This window comes from Protobothrops mucrosquamatus, unplaced genomic scaffold, assembly GCF_001527695.2.
Source record: "Protobothrops mucrosquamatus isolate PMUCROS unplaced genomic scaffold, P.Mucros_1.0 scaffold1456, whole genome shotgun sequence".
Lineage (NCBI taxonomy): Eukaryota > Metazoa > Chordata > Lepidosauria > Squamata > Viperidae > Protobothrops > Protobothrops mucrosquamatus.
Window position 1 is genome coordinate 314,148 of NW_015387634.1, and position 23,167 is coordinate 337,314.

Here is a 23,167-nt window from a genome sequence, read left to right on the forward strand (position 1 = left end):
GAGAACCATAGAGAGGCTGAGGATGTATATTCATCACCGATATTCCCCCATTCATAAGTTCATAGCTTTTCTGGAATTCACAATTTTAGCAATTAATTCTAAGTTTTAAGTAAACAATACTTCTGTGCTGCATATGTTTGTTTGTGTGTGTGTGTGTTCTTTTGATGTGAAATTCTGCAACTCATTTCTACAACAAATGAAGCCAGCTCTGCTGTTTCTATTTCAGTAAAATCAAGCTCATCTGGAGAGACAGCTGTTCAAAAACTAACAAAAATATTTGGTACAACAAACAGGCTTCTTTAAATCTGGAGTGTTGCTTACAATGTGGAAATGGAATGGGATTAGGCTGTTCACCTAACAATCCACACTTCTCTGATCAGCTGGCATACCAACTGCAGCCTCAGTCAGTTTTACTTGCAGCAACCTGTCTTTTAGCACAAAATCCCGGTCCATTTAAAAAACTTTCTTAAAAAGACGTAGATCTACAGGCCTCAATCTAAGCTACTTGCAACTCATATCATGAATCCCACTAGCTTTGGGTCCTAGGTATTTGCCAACAAATTTTCTTTTGGGACCTTCTTTGGGAGGATTTTCAGTATGCTTCTAATATTGTATTGAGAGGGAAGCTGGTCCTCATTTTTCAAAGAGAAAATGGATAAATTTATTAGGCATGTTGAATCTCTTTAACATACCTCACTGGTGAAATGATGTGATTATCAAAAGCAGAACCAACAAGTATTTCAGAAGAACTTTGGAGGTTTTATATGAAGAAGTAGAATATAGGTCTTTGCAATATTATAGATAATTACATAGGTCACAATATAAAATACATTGAAACCTATTTATGATTGATTGTCCTTGGAAGGAAGGAATATACACTGCTGAACATGTGAAATCCAAACAGTTATATGCATGGAAGATTCAACTATTAGTCTTATGCATAACAAATTATATTTAAGAGAGAGATGATACAATATTTCCCATCTCCAAATGTTTATTTCAAGAGACCAAATTACATAGTTGGGTTGTGTTTAGAGTATATGTATGGACTTGTTTTAAGAAGGCAAAGTAGCATAATCCTTTTGCCACCTGCCTAATAAAAACCGGTTTATTACTACCATTTATACTTCACTCAAAATGATTTGTAGTTCGTAGCAGCTAAACACTCTCTTTTTCTTAATTAAAAATGAGTTTGGATTGCTTCAATATGTAAATTTAAGTTTTAGCCAATTTTAGAGATCTAAATAATTTTTCTCCAAGTTTTTTATCTTTCTGCAATCATCATTTGTATACAATTCATATAAAGATTTGGAATACAAATCTTGGCTAATTCAGTATCCTCCAACCTATTGCCTTATATTGCTAGATGGAATGATGGGAGTTGTAGTCCAAGACATCTGGAGGGCATCAGATGACAGAAGTTTCATTTACTGCAAGTTACAGTCCACCTGCAAGAGCATGTGATCTGTGGTGGATTATTTTTTTCAGTAAAGATTAACAATCTTAAAAAAATGAACTGTTTTCATGTAAACCTAAATACAAAACAGTTAATAGCTTGTTATCAAAATTCTTGTAGCAAAATCACTGGTTTGTCTCCAGATTCTTAAAAGTTTTAGTAATGCTTACCTTTTTTTCAACAACACCCCCCCCCCAAATTAGTACTATTAATAATAAGAAGCTGTTGGCCCAAAGGGAAAACATTATTGATTTCCAAAAGTGAACACTGGTTGTATCCATTCACTTAAAAAATGTAGGGTTTACATCAGAGAAATATCAAATTCTAGAGGGCACTCACATGAAAGTTTGGCTAGGGTTAGGGTCCTGGAAAATGTTCCAGAATCAAAGAATGCTAAACTGCTTCTAGATCTTTTCCCCAAAACTAACCTCAATAGCTGATGGGTAGATTAAGATTAGCAATTTTGTTCTTGTATTACAAGCAATGGAAGACAACAATTTAGGGGGGAAAGGGCCTGGTAAAAAGAGATGCATTTTTCTATCTTCCTTTAAAAAGTATTTTTGATGAGTTGCAACCTGCAAAGTATTAAAACAAGAAAAAGCTTGCCAGCATCTGAGTCTCTAACTAAAGCACAGAATTACTTTATCTACCATGCTGCTAAGAATTTGGGGAATTCATAGTCACCAGAAGAGATATTTGAAAATTATTGATACTATGATTTTAATGCACAGCCCACACTGATTCATGCATATTCATTATGTAAAATAAAGAACCCAAATTCTCTCACCAGCAAAGAACAAGCCAATTTCTAGGGAACAGAGCTAAACTATCTTTGTATTCTTTATGGTCTCTAACATAAAGAAAAGGCAAAGGTCTTCCCAAGAAGCTCATAAATGCTCATAAGAATGAGCATCCCCACCCATTGTAAAATACATGTTTAACCAGTTCAATGGGTCTCAGGTGAATAATTACAAGGGAGATGGAAATACATCTCCAGGTGTGCATCTAAATTAGGATACAGGTATGCACAAAGCCCTGCATTCATTCAGAGAGCTCCTAATTTGGATCACATTCAATCAGTTTATGATCAAATTAGCAATATAGTACAGTTATACTATCAAAATTCTCTCTCTCTCTCTCTCTCTCTCACACACACACACACACACACACACACACACACACACACTGATGTTGTAATCCTACTTAAAGATAAATTTAAAAATTAAAGATAAAGGAACTGAAGGCAACCTTAATTCCTGGTGATTTTACAGAGACATTCCCATTGGGATTTGATCACAATATTAGAAGTGTTTTAACACTGCCATTTTTTCAATGTAGCCAACTGCCCTACTTTGATTAGCTTTTGATACAATCCTACTTATCTGGGAATAAACTTTAAGGGCCTTATTTATAAGTAAATAAGTCAAAGACAGTGATGCAAGCTGAGGTTCTTTTTGGTGGGAATTTGAATATTTAATATTATTTATGTTTGAAGACATTACTGCCTGGTAGTTGATGGCAAAATTATAGAACTCTGGAGATAATTTAATAAAAGAAAGAAAGATCTAATCATGTACAGTTTGAGTGTTGGCTCAGGAATCACATACCTAGTCCAAACTGCTGATACAACTGCATACTACAATGACACAATGATGACTAATAGCATAATGTGCTCAAATATCCAGCTTTGTTCACAGCAATATTCTGCTTATCTTCAAAGGGAGCAGACTCAACTCCTAGAATGAACAGCACTGGGAAAGGGAACAGATAGGAATTAAGGGCATGTTCAGTCATTTGGTTGCAAGTAGGTGGAGTAGGGAGTATTTCATAATTGCATATAATATTGCTTTGGCAAGAACCACAGTGAATTAATTCCTGTTTGCAGTTGGCTTTGAAGCTGAAATTGCAAAGCAGCATGCTAAAGTTAGGGAACTGAGGCTACTCTCATTTACAATATTTTCATCTTGAACAAATGCTCATGATTTGGTCCTGATATTTATAAACAAATATACCCATACTTACAGCACAAAGTGGTCAAAGCTGAAGGCCACTTCTTATTTTGTTTTTACACATGTAGCCAAAATAAGAACAGATAAAGAATAGAATTTTAAACCTCAATAACTTCAGACGCCTACTGTTGGCATTAAGGAATGTGATACAATTTAGCTTCAGTTATTTTTTTTCCTTGATGTATAATGGAGAATTAATCTTTGGTTTTGCTAATGTAAAATGGTTTACGTACATCTTTTCTGATTACCCAAACACAAACATGTTCTGTCTAGCGCCAGAGTAAAAACTGAATTACAGTCAGATTTTCTGTTTTAAAAAAGGATCAGGGAGATTAACCATTCCTTCTTGGTTCCAGGAGAGGCCATGCAGCTCTCAAAAAAGGTAAGGCAGGAATCAAAGCACCTCCCTTTCTCTTTATGTGTTGCCACATGTAAAGAAGTGATGGGGCTTTGAAGGCATAGTCACCCTGCCAGCTTGACTTTTGGGGGCTCCTGCAGACACAGCAGCTAGTCCTACAATTAAAGGTGATATTTGATAACTGCAATATTCCTTTCTAAGGCTGGATTCATTTGTCCCAAACTATCTGTTTCAGTTGGCAAAAGTTAATATTTGCTACTAATAAGGCTACTAACTGAGATTCCAACATTAATTTCATATATTGAATTAGATCAATCGTTTAATTACTCTTGAGAATTGTCGACCGACTTATCGTTTTGATTGTGTATTCTTCTTAACCCTATGCTATAGAAATCTTAAGGAAATCACTAATTATACTCAGAAGAGGGGAGCAGCCCAAAGAAATATCTGTGTTAACTGGCTTTCCATTTTTTTAACTATAAGAAACAAAAGTCTGTATGCTTGGACTTTGGGAGAGGACCTTGGACCTCTCACTGCAAACAGCAGTTGGTTTCCAGATAATTTATTTCCCAGTTATTTTATGCTGCATTCCCATCTATCTTTTAAGGTATTTGCTTGAATGAATTATACTGTTGTTGACAAAAGCATGAGCAATTGATTGTGCCTCATCAGAACTACGATAAAGCTATACATAGCTCTTAGTTTTGCGGGATATAAAATGCATACTTTAAACCATTACTGGAACAAATGAAAATATCAAATATTAAGTTCAGAGTATAATTTATCAAACAACATTTCTCCCATGCAATTATTAGAAAAATCAATTACAGATTGCGTGATATGTGCTTTCAGTCAGTGCTCAGAAATTATGCCTTTTGATTTCAGACTGCTTAATTAAGAATCAACTCTCCAATAAAGCAACTTATCCAATAAAACAAAGGGTGAATTATACATGCTTCCATACAATATGTAGAATGTGTAGATATATATTACATACAGAAAGACAGAAAGACAAAAATACACATACATTCACCTCACAGTTTTCTAATGGCAAGAAGCAATATTAACATATTTTAATTTGGGAATGACACATCTTCTCTTTTCTTTAACAACAAATTATAGCTGAGAAGGACCAATGTATCTGCTTGTCTCTTCTTAAGAGGTGAAGGGGGGTTCTTATATTGTTTTTCCCTCAGGTAGATAGTTTCTTAACATAATAAACATAAAACATATCTATTGTACTTAGTGCTTCTCTTCTAATGAAGAGCAGAAGGCATCATTAAGTTCTTTTGTGCAAACCTTATTTAAACCTACTTGAAGAGCCTTCATCAACACAGTTGCTATTTATTCTAGTAAATAATAATAATAGTAAGTAAATATTCTAGTAAAAAAATTACTCAGTACAAAAAATTATATAATTACTGTGTCCTAAAATATTTCAATTCAAAAGTTATTCACAACAGGCTTACTAGGAATGCTCCATTCCCAATGATAAATATTATACTGTAGTTATTAATACCTACTACCAAAGAATGTTTTGTCACTCTATTTTTATATGAAAGGACATGATAGAATTTTTTTTAGCAAGTATTAAGAGAATTAACTGAGGATTTGCAATTCTAACAGATCCTCAGCCAATTCTCCTATTCTCTTAAACCATCAATGAATAACCTACAAACTATTTATTATGGCAGAGATTGAGAATATGGTTTGATGTATACCAAACACAAAAGATATCCCCATATGGCATCACTGCATTTGAAGCCCATGTCTCTTAATGAAGTATAGCAAGATCTTGATCCCATAGCAATTGCAGGGGAGGAAAGTCAGACATATCTTATTATGAGTCATGCAATATGGTATCTAGGATGGTTCTTTTTTTCCCTGCAGCTGATATAGAATGAAAGTCAGGACGTATACCTGTCATTAGCAGGTATGTAAGCAAGTCCTACATAAACATTCACCACCCACCACACCCTGAATTAAGCTCTGACGAATTCCCAGAGGAGCAGGCTTTGGGAAATCCACTATAGCCTTAGCAATTGAGGTCAAACTGGTATGAAATGGTCAGTAACAATATCCTTACTTATCAAAGGAGAAGTCAGCATAATGTAACTGGGATAGGCCCAGGTACAGTGATGGGATTCAAATATGCTACTTCTGGAAGTCCATTCTGGGCCTAGGCAAAAAAAAATTAGCTACCAGTTCTGCCGAAGTGATGCGAAATGGCTGAATCCCATTGCTGCCCAGATTGTTTTCTTCTCCCCCAAATGTTTAGCAGAGAAATTGGTTGAACATATATTCTCTGAATTTCTTCTGAAGGAGAAATTCATCAGTGATTTCTCAAAATCAAGATTTCCCTGTAAAAATTGAATAAGGCCTTCTATTTACCTTGTGGTGAGATGGGCAGCCAATAAATTGGATAAATAAATAAATTTTAAAAGTCCAGTGGAAGAAGTTCTCTTGTGAAATCTTCTTCTGGATTTAATTGAAATATGGGACCTCAGAAAGACTGCAGAGTAGACAGAGGAAGAACTGTCCAGAGAAAGACACAGTATAGACACACACCTGCTCTTGACTATCATGGAACTAAACAAATACATCAACACTTCCTATTTGGATTTGTCCCAAATTGTCTTCTGATTTGAAATAATTTATAAAGCAAATTGACTTTCATTGAATTTAAAATTGCTATTTGGAATTGAGGGATAGACTTTTTCTGTCTGCAACTGAATGCAGTAAGCAGACTGGAACTTGCTGTTTGTCCTATCCAGGGGCAATATCATGCATCCACTATTTCATCTCCCCAAACCTTCAGCAGCAATATAAAGACCACCCATAATTGCTTTTCCTGCTGCCCACTTGATATACTGACAACAAGGAGAGACCATAACTACTTCACCCTGAGTTCCTACACCAACAAAAATCCCACCATTCCTGCAGAAGGCCAAAAGAAAGAAAAGAACAGAAAACAGCCTGAAATTTTACTTTTTAGCTCCTAAATTCTGCAGGTAAGGGGAAAACCAACAAAACTCTTGTCATGAGTTGGAAAAACCATCAAAGGAAGAGTTTCTTTACAGGAGTTGAACATTAAAAGGTGGGGAAAGGAGTAAGGCCATAGTTCCTTCCACTAGGCAAAGGAAGGCAGAGCATTAAAAAATATTCTTAGCTCAGCAGTAATTTTAATTACACAGCTGTTGAACCAGAAATAAATAATCTCAGCTCTCCAATACTGCTGATCTCATGGGAAAACAATTGCCAAAAGTGGTTTCAAACTGGTTCGGAACTCTTGAGCAGCAGAATCCCTTTCTATCTGTAAAGAAGTTAAGAAAAAAACCCTACTCAGTATGCACCTATCTAAGTTTGCAGTTCTAGGAACCACCCATATCATTGGACCTAAAAAAGCGCTATGGAGTTATAATGAATAACTTTATCATGGGGAGGTGAGGCAAAGCCATAATAAGCACATTGAAAAACAAATGCTTCTTTAGCGTTAGTTACACTCTTCTGAACAAGAACAGCTCTTCCTTTCTTCTTTCTTGTCTCATAAAACATCCCTGAGTGTGAAAAACTTTCTTCAGTGCTGCTTTTTTTGAAAACTATTATCTTTAGCACTTGCAAACTGCCAGGCCTTTCCATCACTTCGGATAGTATGGGAGGGGCTTTATAATCTTTTCTTTGCTATTAGCTGAAAAAAACTATTAATAACTAATAATTAAATAATTTTTGCAAAAGGACCTGAAAGATTTAAATAGCAAGTAGAGATTAATCCTATCTCGTTGAACAAGTTGTTTTCCTGCAGACATTTCATCACCAAACAACATCAGTGCTAAAAGGGACTTTTAGCATGGACTTTCCCTTTTAGCACTGATGATGTTATCTAGTTTGGTAATGAAATGTCTACAAGAAACCAACCAAGCTCAGAGAGCACCAAGGACCCCACAGTTCAATCTTGAACTATAAATATTCTCTTCCACTGATGGTGCCTATGGTTAGAACTGGGTTTAGTGTCAACTCTAGGACACCAGGAATGGACTTCTTTCTTTAATTTCTAGCTAAAATGGTTATTTTCTCTGGCAGGGTTTGCTCCCTAGAAGGAAGAACTGATTCTATTACATTAAATCTGCTGATGGATTAAATTTCTATAATCCCCCGCAGTATAACCAAATTATGTAGCCACTCTTTCTACATGACAATTGTCAATAAACGTTTCCATAAAGCAAGTAAAATTATAAGTATTTAAACTTACTATTTTTTTCTATTTTAATATATATATATATATTGACAAAATTATTACTGAGAGAGTTTGGGAGATTTTTTTGGCTGTTTCGTTTTATGGTCATCACATTCCCAAAAGACTTAAACTGTTCTGGGGCTATCAAATACATGGCTTTTGATATAACAAGTTCAAGATGCAAGACAAGTTCCTGTCCTGGAAAACATACAATCTAAAATTTATTATAGGAGAAACTACAGCATAACATCAAAAGAAATTGTAATATGCCATTTTTTGTTCCTGCTATTTAAATTTAAATATTTAAATATTACTTCACAGCTGCCAAATTAATTTAATTGGACAAAGTATTCCAATTTTTTTTTAAAAAAAAATCACAAAATAAGCACAACCAGATGCATGAATGTAAGTTCTGTTTGCCATTGCAATTCAAGCACACTTTGGATTATGTACAAATTTAAGATTTAAAACGGTTAAAACCATCTCATATGCTGTAGCCTCTCTGTTCTCATCAATGCTCAAATAACTATGCTGTCATTACGCTAAAATAAATATTATGTAACTGATAGAAAATAATTTTGCTTGATTCTCATGTGCAATTCCTCTTTCTTTTTCTTTTTTAAGTCAGTCCCTTGGAGAACCAGTATTGTTTAGTAGTTAAAGTGCTAGATTAAGAATAGAGAGATACAAGTTCTAATGCTCCCTAGCACAGAGATAGTTCCCCACTCCCAACTATTCCCTCTTAGCATCAGGCTCTGTGACAAGACTGTTAATAAGCTTCACTGTATGAACTTGATGTTGTGTTGTAGAGTAATATAATTGTCCTATATTATATTATGTATCGTATAATCGTGTGTGTGTGTTTATAATCTGAATGCAAATTCCATGGGGAAGGTGTAGCTCTAGAGAAGTCCCCATACATGTATACCCAAACTGCTTTGTCTTTTATTTCATTTTAAAACATATCTATATCATTTTACAAGCTGTCCATATATGTTCAACCTATATATATTCTATAATTTAAAATAAAACAAATAAGTAATACAAACATTAAAATATATAAAACAAGCCAGAAGCCAGAAATATTGGGATAGTGCATCATGAATCAAAATTTCAGTCTTCACCTAAACCAAAATGAAGTTCACACATATCTTATGCTTCTACAGACACACCCAGATTTTTGGTGCTATGGGAAGAATCATCTTGAAAATCCTCATAGCTTGGGAGTGGCTTGTCATTCCAGAAGCCTTAAGACATAGAAAGTGCCCATGTTCTCCTTTACATATGGAGCAAAATTACAATTGAATATTTATTGCAAAGGCATGATTGCAGTATTTGTTGAAAATAGAGTAGTATAAACCATATAGCTCAATATTCCAAGAATCATGGATTTCAATTTTTAAAGCAAATGTCTAAACCTTAGTGTCAACAATCATTTGGTGAAGGAGCAACATTCATACCAAAATTTATAGAACTTGTACACTTGCTTTTTTCTTCTTCTTTGTCTTTAAATTGCTAGACTTTATCCTACAAAGTAGGGATTTTTATCAGACATTTTAATTATACGTGTAATTGAAGCCATCTATTTATAAGAGGCATAACTTCTTTGTGTTCTATCTCAAATTATTCACGTACTGTCACATTTGAGTTTTAGGATGTTTAAAGGGCTTGATATTATATTTTAAAATAAAATCAAACTTTGTTTTATCAATTTGGGTTTTGTTTCAATCAGATTTGTTAAAACTAAGAGTGGGATACTCATGATGCTCTGAATGTTATGGAACCAGCCTCAACCAACATTGCCAATAGTCAGACATGAGTTGAAGTAAACTTAAAAGTGAGATATGTGCTAATTTAAACTGAAGGAACTTCTAATTCAAAGAAAAAACAGAGTTGTGTTGCAAAGAAAGTAATATACACGAAACTAGTTTCTACTTCTTGTGCAATAGGATTCTGTTTCAACTATCTAAAGAGTCAGAGTAAATGAGACCATTGTGTTTACTTTGTCCTTGTTTCTTTTCCAGGTGTCCCTGGATTTCAGCATCGGTACTTTTCATGTTGAGGTAACAATCATTTCAGTTCATTTGCTAGTAATGTGTACAATACAAATCTAATTGAGATTTGCTAGAAAAACACTATTTATTGTAGATCAGTATGCAAGACTCAGCCCTCCTTATCCCTTTGATAACCATAGGAAGAGCATTCCCAGCATATATTCTTATTTTCACACATGTTCTTCCTCTGCATCCTTCAGGATCCTGGCCTGGAGTCATCAGTCTTCCCAGTGACCCACTGCTCTGTGTCTTGAGATAATATGGCCCTCTGAATCAAATTCTCATATTAACAGAGAACCCATTCTGGTGGTATTTCTTTCCCAGTTTACAGCTTCCTAGGATTAGACCATTCCACTTAAAACATCTGGATATCTGGAAATATTCTGTGAAGTTAGAAAACTAGTGAAGAGCTCCTTCTTAAGCAAAAAGCAACAGATAATGTGCAGCTAATCTATTCTATTTCGGATTTTAAATGTACTATTACATACCTGTGATGCCATTTAGTTGGTCTAATAATATTGGTGTGTCCTTTATTCAAGGTAAAAGAATGGAATGAAAAAGGAATGGAGAGATGGAAATCCCATCGGAGGCAGAAACGAGAATGGATTAAATTTGCTGCTGCCTGTAGGGAAGGAGAAGATAATTCAAAAAGAAACCCAATTGCAAGAGTAAGTTCCAAGCATTTTATATAGGTAAAATTCAAACAGTTGCAAAAAGGTAAGCAAACAAAAGCAACAACTTGGCTAAGGGAATTTCCAGACCAGGTTTTTATTATGTCTTGTCAATGATTCTGTCTTATCAATGGAGTTTTATGTAGAGTTCAAATATTTTCCATAGGTAAACTTGCTGTTCTCCCTACCAATTTTACTGTACTGTCTTCTCTTTCTTTGCTTCCCCCCACAAAAATGAGGGAAGAGATGAAATACACCATCATTTTGGAGTACTAGGAATATGTGTATCAAAAGAGTCTGCATATTGCCCTAGCTAAAAATTGAGCTACATTTTTCACTTGCATGCTGTCAAACTAAAGTTACAGGTTTCTCAAATATTTGGTCTGATTTTATATGTTATGTTAAGCAGGGGAGCCATACTTGTTTTTTGCCAGATGAATATATTAATATATGGGAGGAATATAAAGGAATTATTAATATCTGGTTTTATAAATAGTTTTTCTTGTTTTCCTTTCCTTTCAGTGTATGCACTGAATTTTATTGCAGTGTTTATAGTTACTGTAACTTTTTTAGAAATAAAAATATTATGTAAAAAAAGATTCATCCATAGATCCTGCTGGGCACAAAATTTCTTTTCTTTACTCGTCAATATTTTTTCCTTACAGTCAATACCAAATTGGTAATTCTAGCTAGACTCAGCACTGGAATATATATTATTATATTAATTAAGTTATGCTAAAGCATACCATTCCCCTGATTTTTATTTACTAAGTTTTCACATAAAAACTGAAATCTGAAAAATCTCTAAATCAGTGAGAAACAACCATTTAAAGCTACCTTAACAAACATTTTCTCCCAAGACTTCCACAATATGAAATAATTACAATAAGTTGCCACTAAACTTTTCTAACACATATATCCCACCTCAGTCTATCCAGCTGAGGAGTTCTTAGTCTTTATACTTGGGGCTTCTGCCAAGTCTAAAAAATGGAAAAGATGCTTTGGATTTTCCTACCCAAAGGCCAGGGATATAGAACAAAATTTGTTAACAATCCTAAGCATAAGGGCTAAATATAGAACCATGTAGTTTTGCATATTAGGAAGGTTTTCATTTCTATTTAGAAGACAAATGCATAATTATAAAAAGGAGTTGAGGAAAGGGACTTGTTACAAAAACAAATGGACCAATAATCACACACAAGAATTTCAGATAAAATCAATATACTCGGTCTAATTACTCTAGCTACTTTGTGGCTTAATCAAAGAGGACTGCAGCACATGTTCATCCCTGAAAAGAAAGTGGGAGAGAAATGTCTATATCCAAGTTTAAAAAGTTTTTACAAAGTTTTTTTTAAAGTTCTCTTTAAGTTATTTCCCCTGAAAATTGAATCTAAAAAGATTTTCCACTTCCTGGGGGTTAAACAGTTTTTCTTTAAGTCAGTCTGAGTTCCATTTTTAGGTATTCTTTTATATTTCTTAAATTCCTTCCCCCCCTTGTAGTTTCTCGCCGCTTTTAACTCCCTTCTCCCCTAGTCTTTCTGGGGTCTTTACTTCGCAATTTTTTTCCAATCAGGGGATCACTCTTTCCAAGTCCATAAGGAAGAGGAATAAAAACAGTCTCACCCAGTTTCAGCACATTGTTGACAATCAGCTGTTCTATGGTGCACCACGGTTCCTCACTTTTTTTCTGGCTGATGATGACTTGGACTGTCTGTGCTTACAGGCAGCCTTTCCTCCGTCCTTTTGAAGAGGTTCTTCAGTTCGTTTGGACTGACTGCCTTCTGGTCGAAACTCCCAAAGTTTCCCTTCTTCTTCGTTGCCCCTCCTGGGCAACTTTCCAACCCCTTGGGATCACTGGAGCGAATGAAATGATCTGGGCTTCCAGCTTGTAGTTTCATAGGCAGGGCCTTATTCTTATGCTTCTTTCTTTCCTCTGTTATCTTTCTTTAGCTCTACAGAACTGATGAGTAAAAAACAGTTTTCTTGGGAAAACTTGTTACTTTGCCCTATCAAAGACAACATTCATTTTTTGATGATCTGGGTCAACCAGACAAATCAGAAGTTATTTAAATTAAATTAAAGCCACCTCCTAATGAATTGCACCTATCCAGGCCTCTCAGATGGTGTCAGTTATCAGACGTCTTAAGTATGGTTCCCACTGAGCCATACCAGACCTAGTTTATCACATTATTTAAGGTAAAAATAATGATAAAAGACTGCAATATTTTTGGTTTTGTTTTCTAAAACAGATACGATCAGACTGTGAAAACACGCAGCCAATTATATATAAAATAAGTGGAGTAGGTATTGATCAACATCCTGTGGGAGTATTTGTCATCAACCAGAAGACTGGTGAAATTAATATAACAAAAATAGTAGATCGAGAGGAGACTCCAATGTTTGTGGTAAGTAATAGTGGCAAAACAGATCTTTACCTGTTATGGTTTATGATTACAGTACTAAACGATGGTCATTCACCTCTCTTATAGAAGGTGATCTCCTGAGACCCCCTTGACATTTTAAGCATGTTTGTTAAGACTCCAAAAATATACCTTTACAGTAGCTGCTAACAACTTCTAAAAATTAGCCTTTTTAATGAGGTTCCACTTTCAGTTTTAGAATTAGAATTAAAATTATACATCTTTCTAGAATGTTGATAGTTTTTAATATAAAATTGGGGTGCTTTTCTTGGATGATTGGTATAATTTTTTTTTAAAAAATATTCTCTTGCTTCTATTCTTATATGAGTTACTATCTTCTTATATGAGTTACTTATATGAGTTACTTCTATTCTTATATGAGTTATTTATCACTCTTAGCTATGAGAATAGTCAGAAATTATTTTGTAATTAGGTCAAAGATGACCTGAATTCTTGCAATATGGGATGAAGTTTCTTTAACTCACTATTGAAAGATTTTGACTACTTTATTGTCCTTTTGAATAAAGCTGTTTACCTTTTTTTTAATACCTTAATTCAGATTCACTGTCATGCTATAAATATTATGACTGGAAAATCAGTAGAAACACCTCTTGATCTTCGTGTTCGCGTTCTGGATATAAATGACAATCCACCAATATTTACACAACACATGTTCTCAGGGTCAATAATAGAAAGCAGCATGGAGAGTAAGTACTTTCTAAATAAATGCGCCCTACCCAGAATAGTAGCCAATATGTATGGTTACATGTATCATTTGACACCTGTATAATTTCTAATTTCTGAAAAACATGTATATGAATGCAGCAGTATCTTTCTTGGGAGTAAATTTATTTTATTAATTTAATGGCACTTAGGATGATGCACCGGATTGTGCCATGGGTCCCATTTTTGTCAATAGAGAAATTAATTGGGGTTTAATTCTCCCATATTGAACACACTGGCATTTGTGTCACTATTCATAAATGTTTCACTTTGAAAACTGGAAAATGGAAACTTTCTTTTTTCTGCTAAGGATATATCTTGAAGATAAATAAATAATAAAGCATGATATCAAGACATGCTATCTTGGTCAGTGAATAAATAACAATTGATTTTGTAACAGTAAGTCACATTTTTCCACTGTTATGAATACACACGTCAGTGTGGCGTGTTTATGGTTCCCTGGCTTATTCTTGATCACATTTGATATATTTCTCAATTCTTTGATTAATCCACAGTGGAATATACAGGTAGTCCTCAACGTACGACCATAATTGAGCCCAAAATTTATGTTGCTAAGCGAGACATTTGTTAAGTGAGTTTTGCTCCATTTTACAACTTTTCTTGCCACAGTTGTTAAATGAATCATTGCAATTGTTGTTAATAAACCAGTTGTTAAGTGAATCTGGCTTCCCCATTGGCTTTACTTGTCAGAACGTCGCAAAAGGCCTGGAGACACTGCAACTGTCATAAATATAAACCAATTGCCAAGCATCCAAATTTTGGTCACATGACCATGAGGATACTACAATGGTCATAAGGGTGAAAAATGGTCACATTTTTCAGTGATGTTGTAACTTTAAATGATCACTAAATGAACTATTATAAGTTTTTGGTGGACAGATGGAGCACTGACTATACAACTAGTATAGTCAGTGCTCCATCTATCCACCAAAAACATTTAGGGCCTAAGAGGGCCTAACCTGCTATGGCATCTGTCAGCAGCAAATTGAGATTATGTCAAAATAATCATATGTAACGAGATATTGCACCCAATGTCTGACATTGGCGTGTAATTCACAGGTTTTGTATAATAATATTTATACCATTTATTATAGTTTTGGTAATTAAATGTCTGCAAGAAAACAAGCAAGCTCAGAGAGCACCAAGGGCCCCTCATTTCAATCCTGAGCTACAAATATTCTCCTTTATTGGTATCTTATTTATTTAGCTACCCACCCACCCCCCACCTATGATCACAATCACTTAATATTGCTGTATAGGTAAACACTGGGCAAACAAAAAATGCAACATTTGTTCCGAGATAATTGAAATAATTGCTAGGTAAAAGACAAGTATAACCTAAAAACAGAATTAAAGCAAAGCATTACATTACAATTAACTCAAGCTGTATGTTTAAATAGTTTGAAAAAATCTTTTCTTTTTCACGGGGTACATCCTTGGTAGCAGATCAGTAGAAACTGATCCATGAACTTCCATGAATGCGCCTTCCTAGTATGAAAAAAATGCACTCCTTTTTCCTCTTTATAAGCATCTTAAATTAGAGATTTCACAAATGATGGCGCTCTAAGATTTTAATATCTTAGTATCTGAATCTTTTGCCCCCTTTTGTCTTTTCCTTCCTTCCAGATACATTTGTAATGAAAATAACTGCTACAGATGCTGATGAGCCAAATAATTTAAATTCCAAAATTGCCTACAAGATTGAAAGCCAGAGTCCTCCAGGCCCATTACTGTTTATCTTGAACACAGAGAATGGAGAACTTCACATTGCAAAAGCTCTTGATAGAGAGGTAAAAACAAAACAGAAATGCCTTTTACAGAGAACTATTGTTGGGAAAACAGAATATTCTGTGGCCAGGATATTGATGGAACTGGCATGGGGTGGTGGTGGATTGATGAATATGAGTTTCATCAGGGCCTTAGTAGTATTTATTGTTTTCTTTAGGGTTCTGTATTTTTGTTCTATTCACTACCCAGAGTTTCTTCTGATGGCTAGGCAGCTATATAAGTTTGTTAAATAAATGAATACTTTCGAACATACTTAAATGAATACTTTCAAAGTATATTAAAAATAAAATCATTCATAAAATCAATACAGTAAGTATTCATTCAAAATAAACATTTCTGTTGTGAGGTGAAATTTCTGGAAACCCAGTAACAGCTGCAAGCAACGTGTATGCCATGAAAATGACTAAGAAAAAGACAGATTTGCTCTTCTCAGCTTCTCAGTGATCTTCAGGACCACTGACCATGGTATCTTTCTGGATAGATTCCAGTGGGTGGCACTATATTGTGCTGATCCAGCTAGTTTTAGTCAGGGTTGAAAGAGGTCCAGCCCTTGGCCCCCACTGTGGATTCCCATGAGACTTGGTACTATTTCCACTCCTGTGTAATGTACACGAAGCCTCAGAGCAAAATCATCCATAGCTTATATGGTGAGGGTATCATTAGTATCCATGTTCAGCTCTGGCAAACTAAGTGATACTGTTGATTTCCTGACCTGGTGTCTGGAGTCAATAGGTGTTTGGATGGGAAACAATTCAGAAGCTACAGCTGATGTAAAATGCAGCAGTGTGGACAGCTATGTGTGCTCCTCAATCAGTATTTGTTACTCCTTTGCTCCACTAGCTCTATTGGTTGCCAATTTGTTTCTGGATTCAGTTCAAGGTTTTAACCTTTAAACCTCTACATGGTATAGGTATGGGTCCTGTGTACTAAGGAACATCATCTGACAGCACCCTGGAGGATGGCTTTTTCTGCCACAGCATCCCTCCTTTGGAACATTGTTCCCCTTAAAATTACATCAGTCCCAGTCCTGCTGGCCTTTCAGAAGGCTTTTAAAATACATTTTTATCATTATGCCTAGGGAATCTGATGGTGGCATGGACCCTATATTATACCACTAGTAATTGTATGCATTGTATCTCCCAGATTATGGTTTATGGTTTTAATTTGTTTTAATGTTTATTTTAATTTTTTTTATTTAATTATGTGAGCTACCCAGAGTCATGTATGTGAGATGGGCAACCACATAAACTGAATAAACAAATAAAGTGGGGGAGACACTGATTATTTCTAATGCAGTAATCCAGTGCTTGCTAATTTTAGTAGTAAATCTTATTAGTGCACTGCATTTATTCCAAACAATTATTTCAGTGAAAGAGCAAAAAAGATATATATGTACAGTATATATGAAATATATATATTCCAAAATATAACATCCATATTTCATAAAATTAAGAAGCTCTGGATCAGACCAATGTTCTTTATTATTTAAATGATTTTAAAGCATTTGTCATATTATTCCCTCTTCTGTTTCTTCTTCTCCATATTTTCTTTAGGAACAAAGTCAATATACTCTTGTTGTCAAAGCCTCAGATAGAAATGGAGGGCCAGATGGAATATCATCAGAATGTTTGTGTCAGGTTAAAGTTCAGGATGTGAATGATAATTTTCCTACTCTTTCACAGAGCTCGGTAAGCTTACTGATAGCTAATATGATCCATCATTATTTTCGTTTCAGTCTGGTAATTCTTGATTTTACAATTATTCTTCCTCACTCACTCATTCATTGCAGGACACAATTAGTGGAAATCAACAGATTCATTCCAGAAAAGGAGTAGTTTTAGATTAATTGGAACCAAAAGCCAGTTCCTCCACATCCTTCTTATGCAATATTATGTTTCAATCTTTCTCCCAGCTACCACTTGGCAACACTTTTCTATTCATTACTTCCTAACCACTTTCAGGGCCATTATGTCATCTTAGTTCCTTCCATAAGCAATAGTAGGACATACTATGATTGAATAATCATCAAGATAGAAATTATTTCTACATTCTCTAATAACCTTTGAGAATTAGAAATAAGATCAATATAGGGATGGATTTTTATGTCTTTGGAAGTCCAGGAAGAAATGGATATATATTTGGTCCACATAGTTAATCTTTTCTTTCCAAAGGAGAGAGAATAATTTAAGAACTTGATTCAAATTTTCCTAAAGGTAAAATATTTAATAATGCAGTATTGGCTAAGGTTTCGGAATCAAATCAGGTAAGCCGACAACCTCTTAGACCAGGCATGTCAAACCCGCGATGTCACGTGACATTGCGCAATGTATCGGGCTGGTTTTGCCATTGCCGGCAATGGGGTGGGCGCGGCTTCCACGTGACCCATCCAGCCCATGGGCCGGCAGTTTGACACCCCTGTCTTAGACCAAAGTCTGTGGCTTAAAATTTTAGAATTTCTTCATGCATTAAAGATAGGGGGTTTTTTTTTTTTTAAAAAAAGAGGCTAACATAACTCAGTGTTAATGGCATGAAAATAATTTTAAAAGAATCATAAATTATATAAAATATGATCTGATCTCTAAAACAAATGGGATTGACTACATATCATTGGTGAATTAATACTCAGTGAAAATCTATCTTCATTGTTGTGTAACCATGTATAAAATGATGTTCTAATAAAAAAATACATAGGACAAGTAATATGGTCATGAGTATACCTAGGCCAGCAGTGCTATTTCCACATCACCATATAATGAATGAACTTTTTCACTAAAATAAATTCTTCAGAGAACACAAAACATACAATTGAAGACTAGATTCCTCTTCCTGACATTGAAGTTGCTTGTTCATAACAACATGTTGTCATCATGAGTGATAATATAGCTACTGCCCAATAAAAGCAAAGAGAAAAATGAAGAGAGGAAATTACTATGCTCTACCAGATATGATGGAAATAGAAAAGTGAGCAGATAGGATTGTTATAGTAAACTAAGGATGATCTTTGAGTTCATTGCACTTATTCACTCTATTCTCTCGAATACACATGCCATGAATGAGGTCATACTGCTAACTCTGTTTTGAGTCTACAGTATAGACTTCTATAGTGAGTAGCCCTTCATGTATGAAATTGTATGATCTTGGAGGCTCATTCCATCCAATTTAGGCAGCATGAGCAAACATCTAAAATAAATTATACGTAATTTTTGCAGTGGCAAGGTGACACTCTGTAGTCTGACCCAGCATTAAGCTCCTATGTTTAAGTATATGTTTGAATAGGGTCAAGCTATTCTCAGGATTAAAAAACATTTTAAAAGTTTTCACTTCTCCAGATTAAAAACACTCCATGTTTATCCACAATTTTTGTATATTACCCAATAAGTAAGCATGAGGTACAACTACCTTTAATATCATAAACTTATAATAAAAGAACAGAAGTAGATGCTATTTGTTGCATTTGAAATCACTGTGACAGTAGTATGCCAAATTTCTTTCAAACTGACGGGAATCTAATACATGTCTTCATTGCCAACTGGGATGTTCTTTCTCTTTTAGTTTTCAGTATCAATTCTAGAAAATTCATTGAGTCAGGAGCTGCTGAGGATACAGGTATTTGATGCAGATCAAGAATTTACAGATAACTGGTTTGCAGAATTTTTCTTTATCTCTGGAAATGAAAACCACAACTTTGAGATCACAATAGACAGAACGACTAATGAAGGTATCATGAGTGTTGTAAAGGTATGAATTTCAAATTTTCTTTTATTATTTTTTAAACTTACATTTTGATTTTGAGTGTGTGATAATCAGTCATCTTCCCTGGCATTTTGTTTATGATAGTAGTGCCCAGAATAATGTTTCTATAGAGATTTTTTGTTATTAAATGGAAATTATCTAGCCTACTTCTGCAGTCTTTCCTGAACTATGTCATTGTATGCCTTGGCTATGAACCAAAAGCAGCTAAATTGGTTGTTAAATCTTACTTATGTGATACAAGTATGTATAACTTACCAAGGGCAGGATGAGGCAGAGGTAGTGGAGGTCTGCCCTAGATGCAGTCAATTGGGGGGGAGACTATTGAAGATAAGGCTAGCAGCAGTTATAGAGTTGGGTCACTGCAGCCAGCACAACAATCAGCTGTTTGGAAGTTGGCAACAAGGCATAGGTATCACAATGGAAGAGGAAGGTGTTGAAAATGATCAAGATCTCTACTGACTTTATTTACATATTAAATTCTGTAAATATACACATTTATAATACTTATCATTTAAGCTACTATTGTTCTATACTCATGCTGATTTGATTTTAAAACGGCTTAAGGCAATTCTGCTCAGACTGAGGAAATAAATAAATAAACCAACAATGCATGTATATTTATTTAGCTTCATATTCCTAATGGAGTTAATTTGTTTCTTGGTGGTATTTGATTTCATTAGCATCATTTTTTTTAATATTCATCAGAATCTCCAATCTTCCTCTTTATTTGTAGTTAGAAGTTTTTGAATAGCTGGCTCTATTTCAGAAATGATTTCTTCCTATTCTTGGAAGATTTGTCATTCTACATGATTAAAGACTATGTTATATATATCTGGATATACTATTAAGAGACAGGTGTTATGTGTGCATACAACACATACAATATACTCCTGAATGGTGACAATATTCTCTCTCTCTCTCTCTCCATATATATATACTGTATATACACACACATATATACATATATACATATACACACACATACATACACACAAACATACACACAAACATAATTCAAATAAAAAGTTGATGTATGCCATTTCTTTATTTTAGGAATTTGATTATGAACAATTTTCAACCATAAACATTAATATTGGTGTGCGAAATATCGCCCCTTTCCACTCTTCAGTGGCTTCTCTTTATCAACCTATTGGAACCCCAATTGTGGTACGGATAACTAATGTAATTGAAGGACCAGCTTTTCGTCCATCTACACTGACCATCACTGCATCTGAGAGCTTAACAAGTGAAACTATACTCACTTACACTGTTGGGACATTCCAAGCCATTGATCAGGATACTGGAAAAGTTGCCACAAATATTCGGTAAGATAGCTTTTGGCCTGAAACTTATGTATTCAGCTAAATCAAATTGGAAGGGATAACTAATTGCTTAGAATACCGAAAGTCATCCCCTTAAGCAGACTTTTCTCTACTTCAATTTTGTCTTCCCTCAATGAATTACGCTTTCATATGGTTTTGGTTTAAATATATTGTATATATTTAGAACTTTTATTTCTCAAATCCCCAAAACAGGATATTCACCATAAATCAACCTCAAGTATTATATTGCATTCAAGATTCTAAGCTAAATCATACTGACTAGTATGGGGCTCAATGTCTCATGGCAAAATTCAGCCAGTGAATCCAGCCTTGACAAGGGTTGCAAACCTCTTGAGACTTTTTGACAAAAAACATAGTGTACATTAGAATATTCCGTATTTCTGAAAATTGCTTACAATAGTCGAGTATGAAATGCTTCAGTGTGATTATTAGTTGGTATTTTGACAGAGGGAAAAAGGGAATACATTTTATTCCTGTGCTATTTCAAGAAAAAAAATGGCTAGCAGCCTCAGAAATTATTAGGACTGCAAATGTCAGAATTCTTTGTTTTTATGTACAAATGAATGAGTCAATCAAATTGGACAGTATGCATTTGCAAAAGTTTAGTATCTGCCACTATTTTACCATTCATAATTCATTCTAAGCATTTCCATTGTTCAAATCACAGGTATGAGATAGGCCGTGATCCTGCTGCCTGGTTTCAAATCAATCCTCAAACAGCTGTGATCACCTTTAAGAAAACTATTGATCGAGAATCAATTTATGTAGTCAAAGGAGTATACACAGCAGAGGTGCTTGCAATTACCAGAGGTAAGATCATAGATTTTGTTTTAATATTCATTATTGCTCATAAGCAATACACACTTAGAAATATGGAATTACTATTCTAAATATTTATCATCCTAGCTGTTTTGATTAAGTGGGAAAGTGCTCTATGTAACTTTTAAATAAAAGAAAGTAAACGCTTCCCTAAACATCATGAACAAACATTTTACTGATTGTTTTAAATCTCTATAGCAATGTTGATCAAACTTGGCAACTTTAAGATGTGTGGACTTCAACTTGCAGAATTCCCCAGCCAGTCATGAAACTGCATTGCTAACAATTTGCTGTTCAGCTGCACCGGGATGCAAACAAAATTTGTACTGAGCACCACCACTTCCTCCCACACTTTTTAATCTTGTCTTTGCTAGTCTTTATTATGTACTTAGAGATCTGACAAACTCTGGATACTATTCTTACATGCTTTTAGTGTTGTCCACAGATGTTATAATTGAATTGAGAATCTTTTTGGAAGATGCATTTAAAATTATATATGCCATTCAGCTATTAAAAACTGTCCCTTTTCTTCCCATCATTTCCTTATCTGCTCAAATTAATTTTTCCAGATGATCCTTGGGATCCTATTTATGCATTGAGTTAATTGTACTTGTGCAACATAAATTGTTGTGACATTTATTTGATTTTGTTTTCCTTCGTGGGTATTATTTATTGCAGACAGCCCTTACACAACAGCCACTGGCACTATTATGCTTACTATTCAAGATGTCAATGATAATTGTCCCGTTGTGACTGAGGAGATCAGGAGAGTATGTATGGACAATCCAAACGTGGTGATCACAGCTAAAGATCCAGATGATTCTCCATATGGACCACCCTTTAAATTTAGTATTGTCACTCAGCCTCAAGACAGCTCATGGGATATCAAAACGATAAATGGTGAGTGAAATTACATGTTCAGGGTTTTTTCATCCTAATAAATATGCTCTTCTTCCCCATTCAACCCTCCCTTTATATCTGTTCTTGCTGAGGAGTGTCCAACATTGTTCTCACATGTGGAATACTATATGTGCAACCGATGGTTGCACACAAGAATCTGTTGGTGGCGGCTTGGGTTTTTTAAAGAAGTCTTGAGGTCAAATGTTCATTTCAGACAACTGCACTACAGTCCCCCTCCCCTTTATTCTTTCTGAATTTTTTGTCAAACTATATTTTCTCCAATATGCAATATGCAAATAAATACAAGGAAACCCAAAGAAAGGGAAACCCGGGAGGGTACACGAGCCTGGCTCCAGGGAATTATAAACGCTTCTTTACGGGAGGGTGTCTTCCCCGTGGCCTTAAAGGAGGCGGTGGTGAGGCCCCTCCTTAAGAAGCCTTCCCTGGACCCAGATGTATTGGCTAACTATCGCCCGGTCTCCAACCTTCGCTTTGTGGCGAAGGTTGTTGAGAGTGTGGTTGTGCAGCAATTCCCTCGGCACCTGGAGGAAACAGTCTATCTGGACCCGCTCCAGTCGGGCTTCAGGCCGGGATACAGCACGGAAACGGCATTGGTCA

At 35.0% G+C, this 23,167-nt stretch overlaps 1 protein-coding gene across 1 annotated transcript in view; it reads left to right on the forward strand.

The window, feature by feature from the left end:
* LOC107292943 (desmoglein-1) overlaps positions 1-23,167 on the forward strand; it is a 66,715-nt gene that overhangs the window by 33,055 nt on the left and 10,493 nt on the right. Inside the window, exons 2-11 of the mRNA XM_029285269.1 lie at positions 10,030-10,120; positions 10,651-10,779; positions 13,032-13,187; positions 13,762-13,909; positions 15,573-15,736; positions 17,288-17,422; positions 19,287-19,472; positions 20,541-20,812; positions 21,498-21,640; positions 22,328-22,549. Coding sequence (XP_029141102.1) covers positions 10,030-10,120; positions 10,651-10,779; positions 13,032-13,187; positions 13,762-13,909; positions 15,573-15,736; positions 17,288-17,422; positions 19,287-19,472; positions 20,541-20,812; positions 21,498-21,640; positions 22,328-22,549 — 1,646 coding nt within the window. The remainder of the gene's footprint in view (positions 1-10,029; positions 10,121-10,650; positions 10,780-13,031; positions 13,188-13,761; positions 13,910-15,572; positions 15,737-17,287; positions 17,423-19,286; positions 19,473-20,540; positions 20,813-21,497; positions 21,641-22,327; positions 22,550-23,167) is intronic.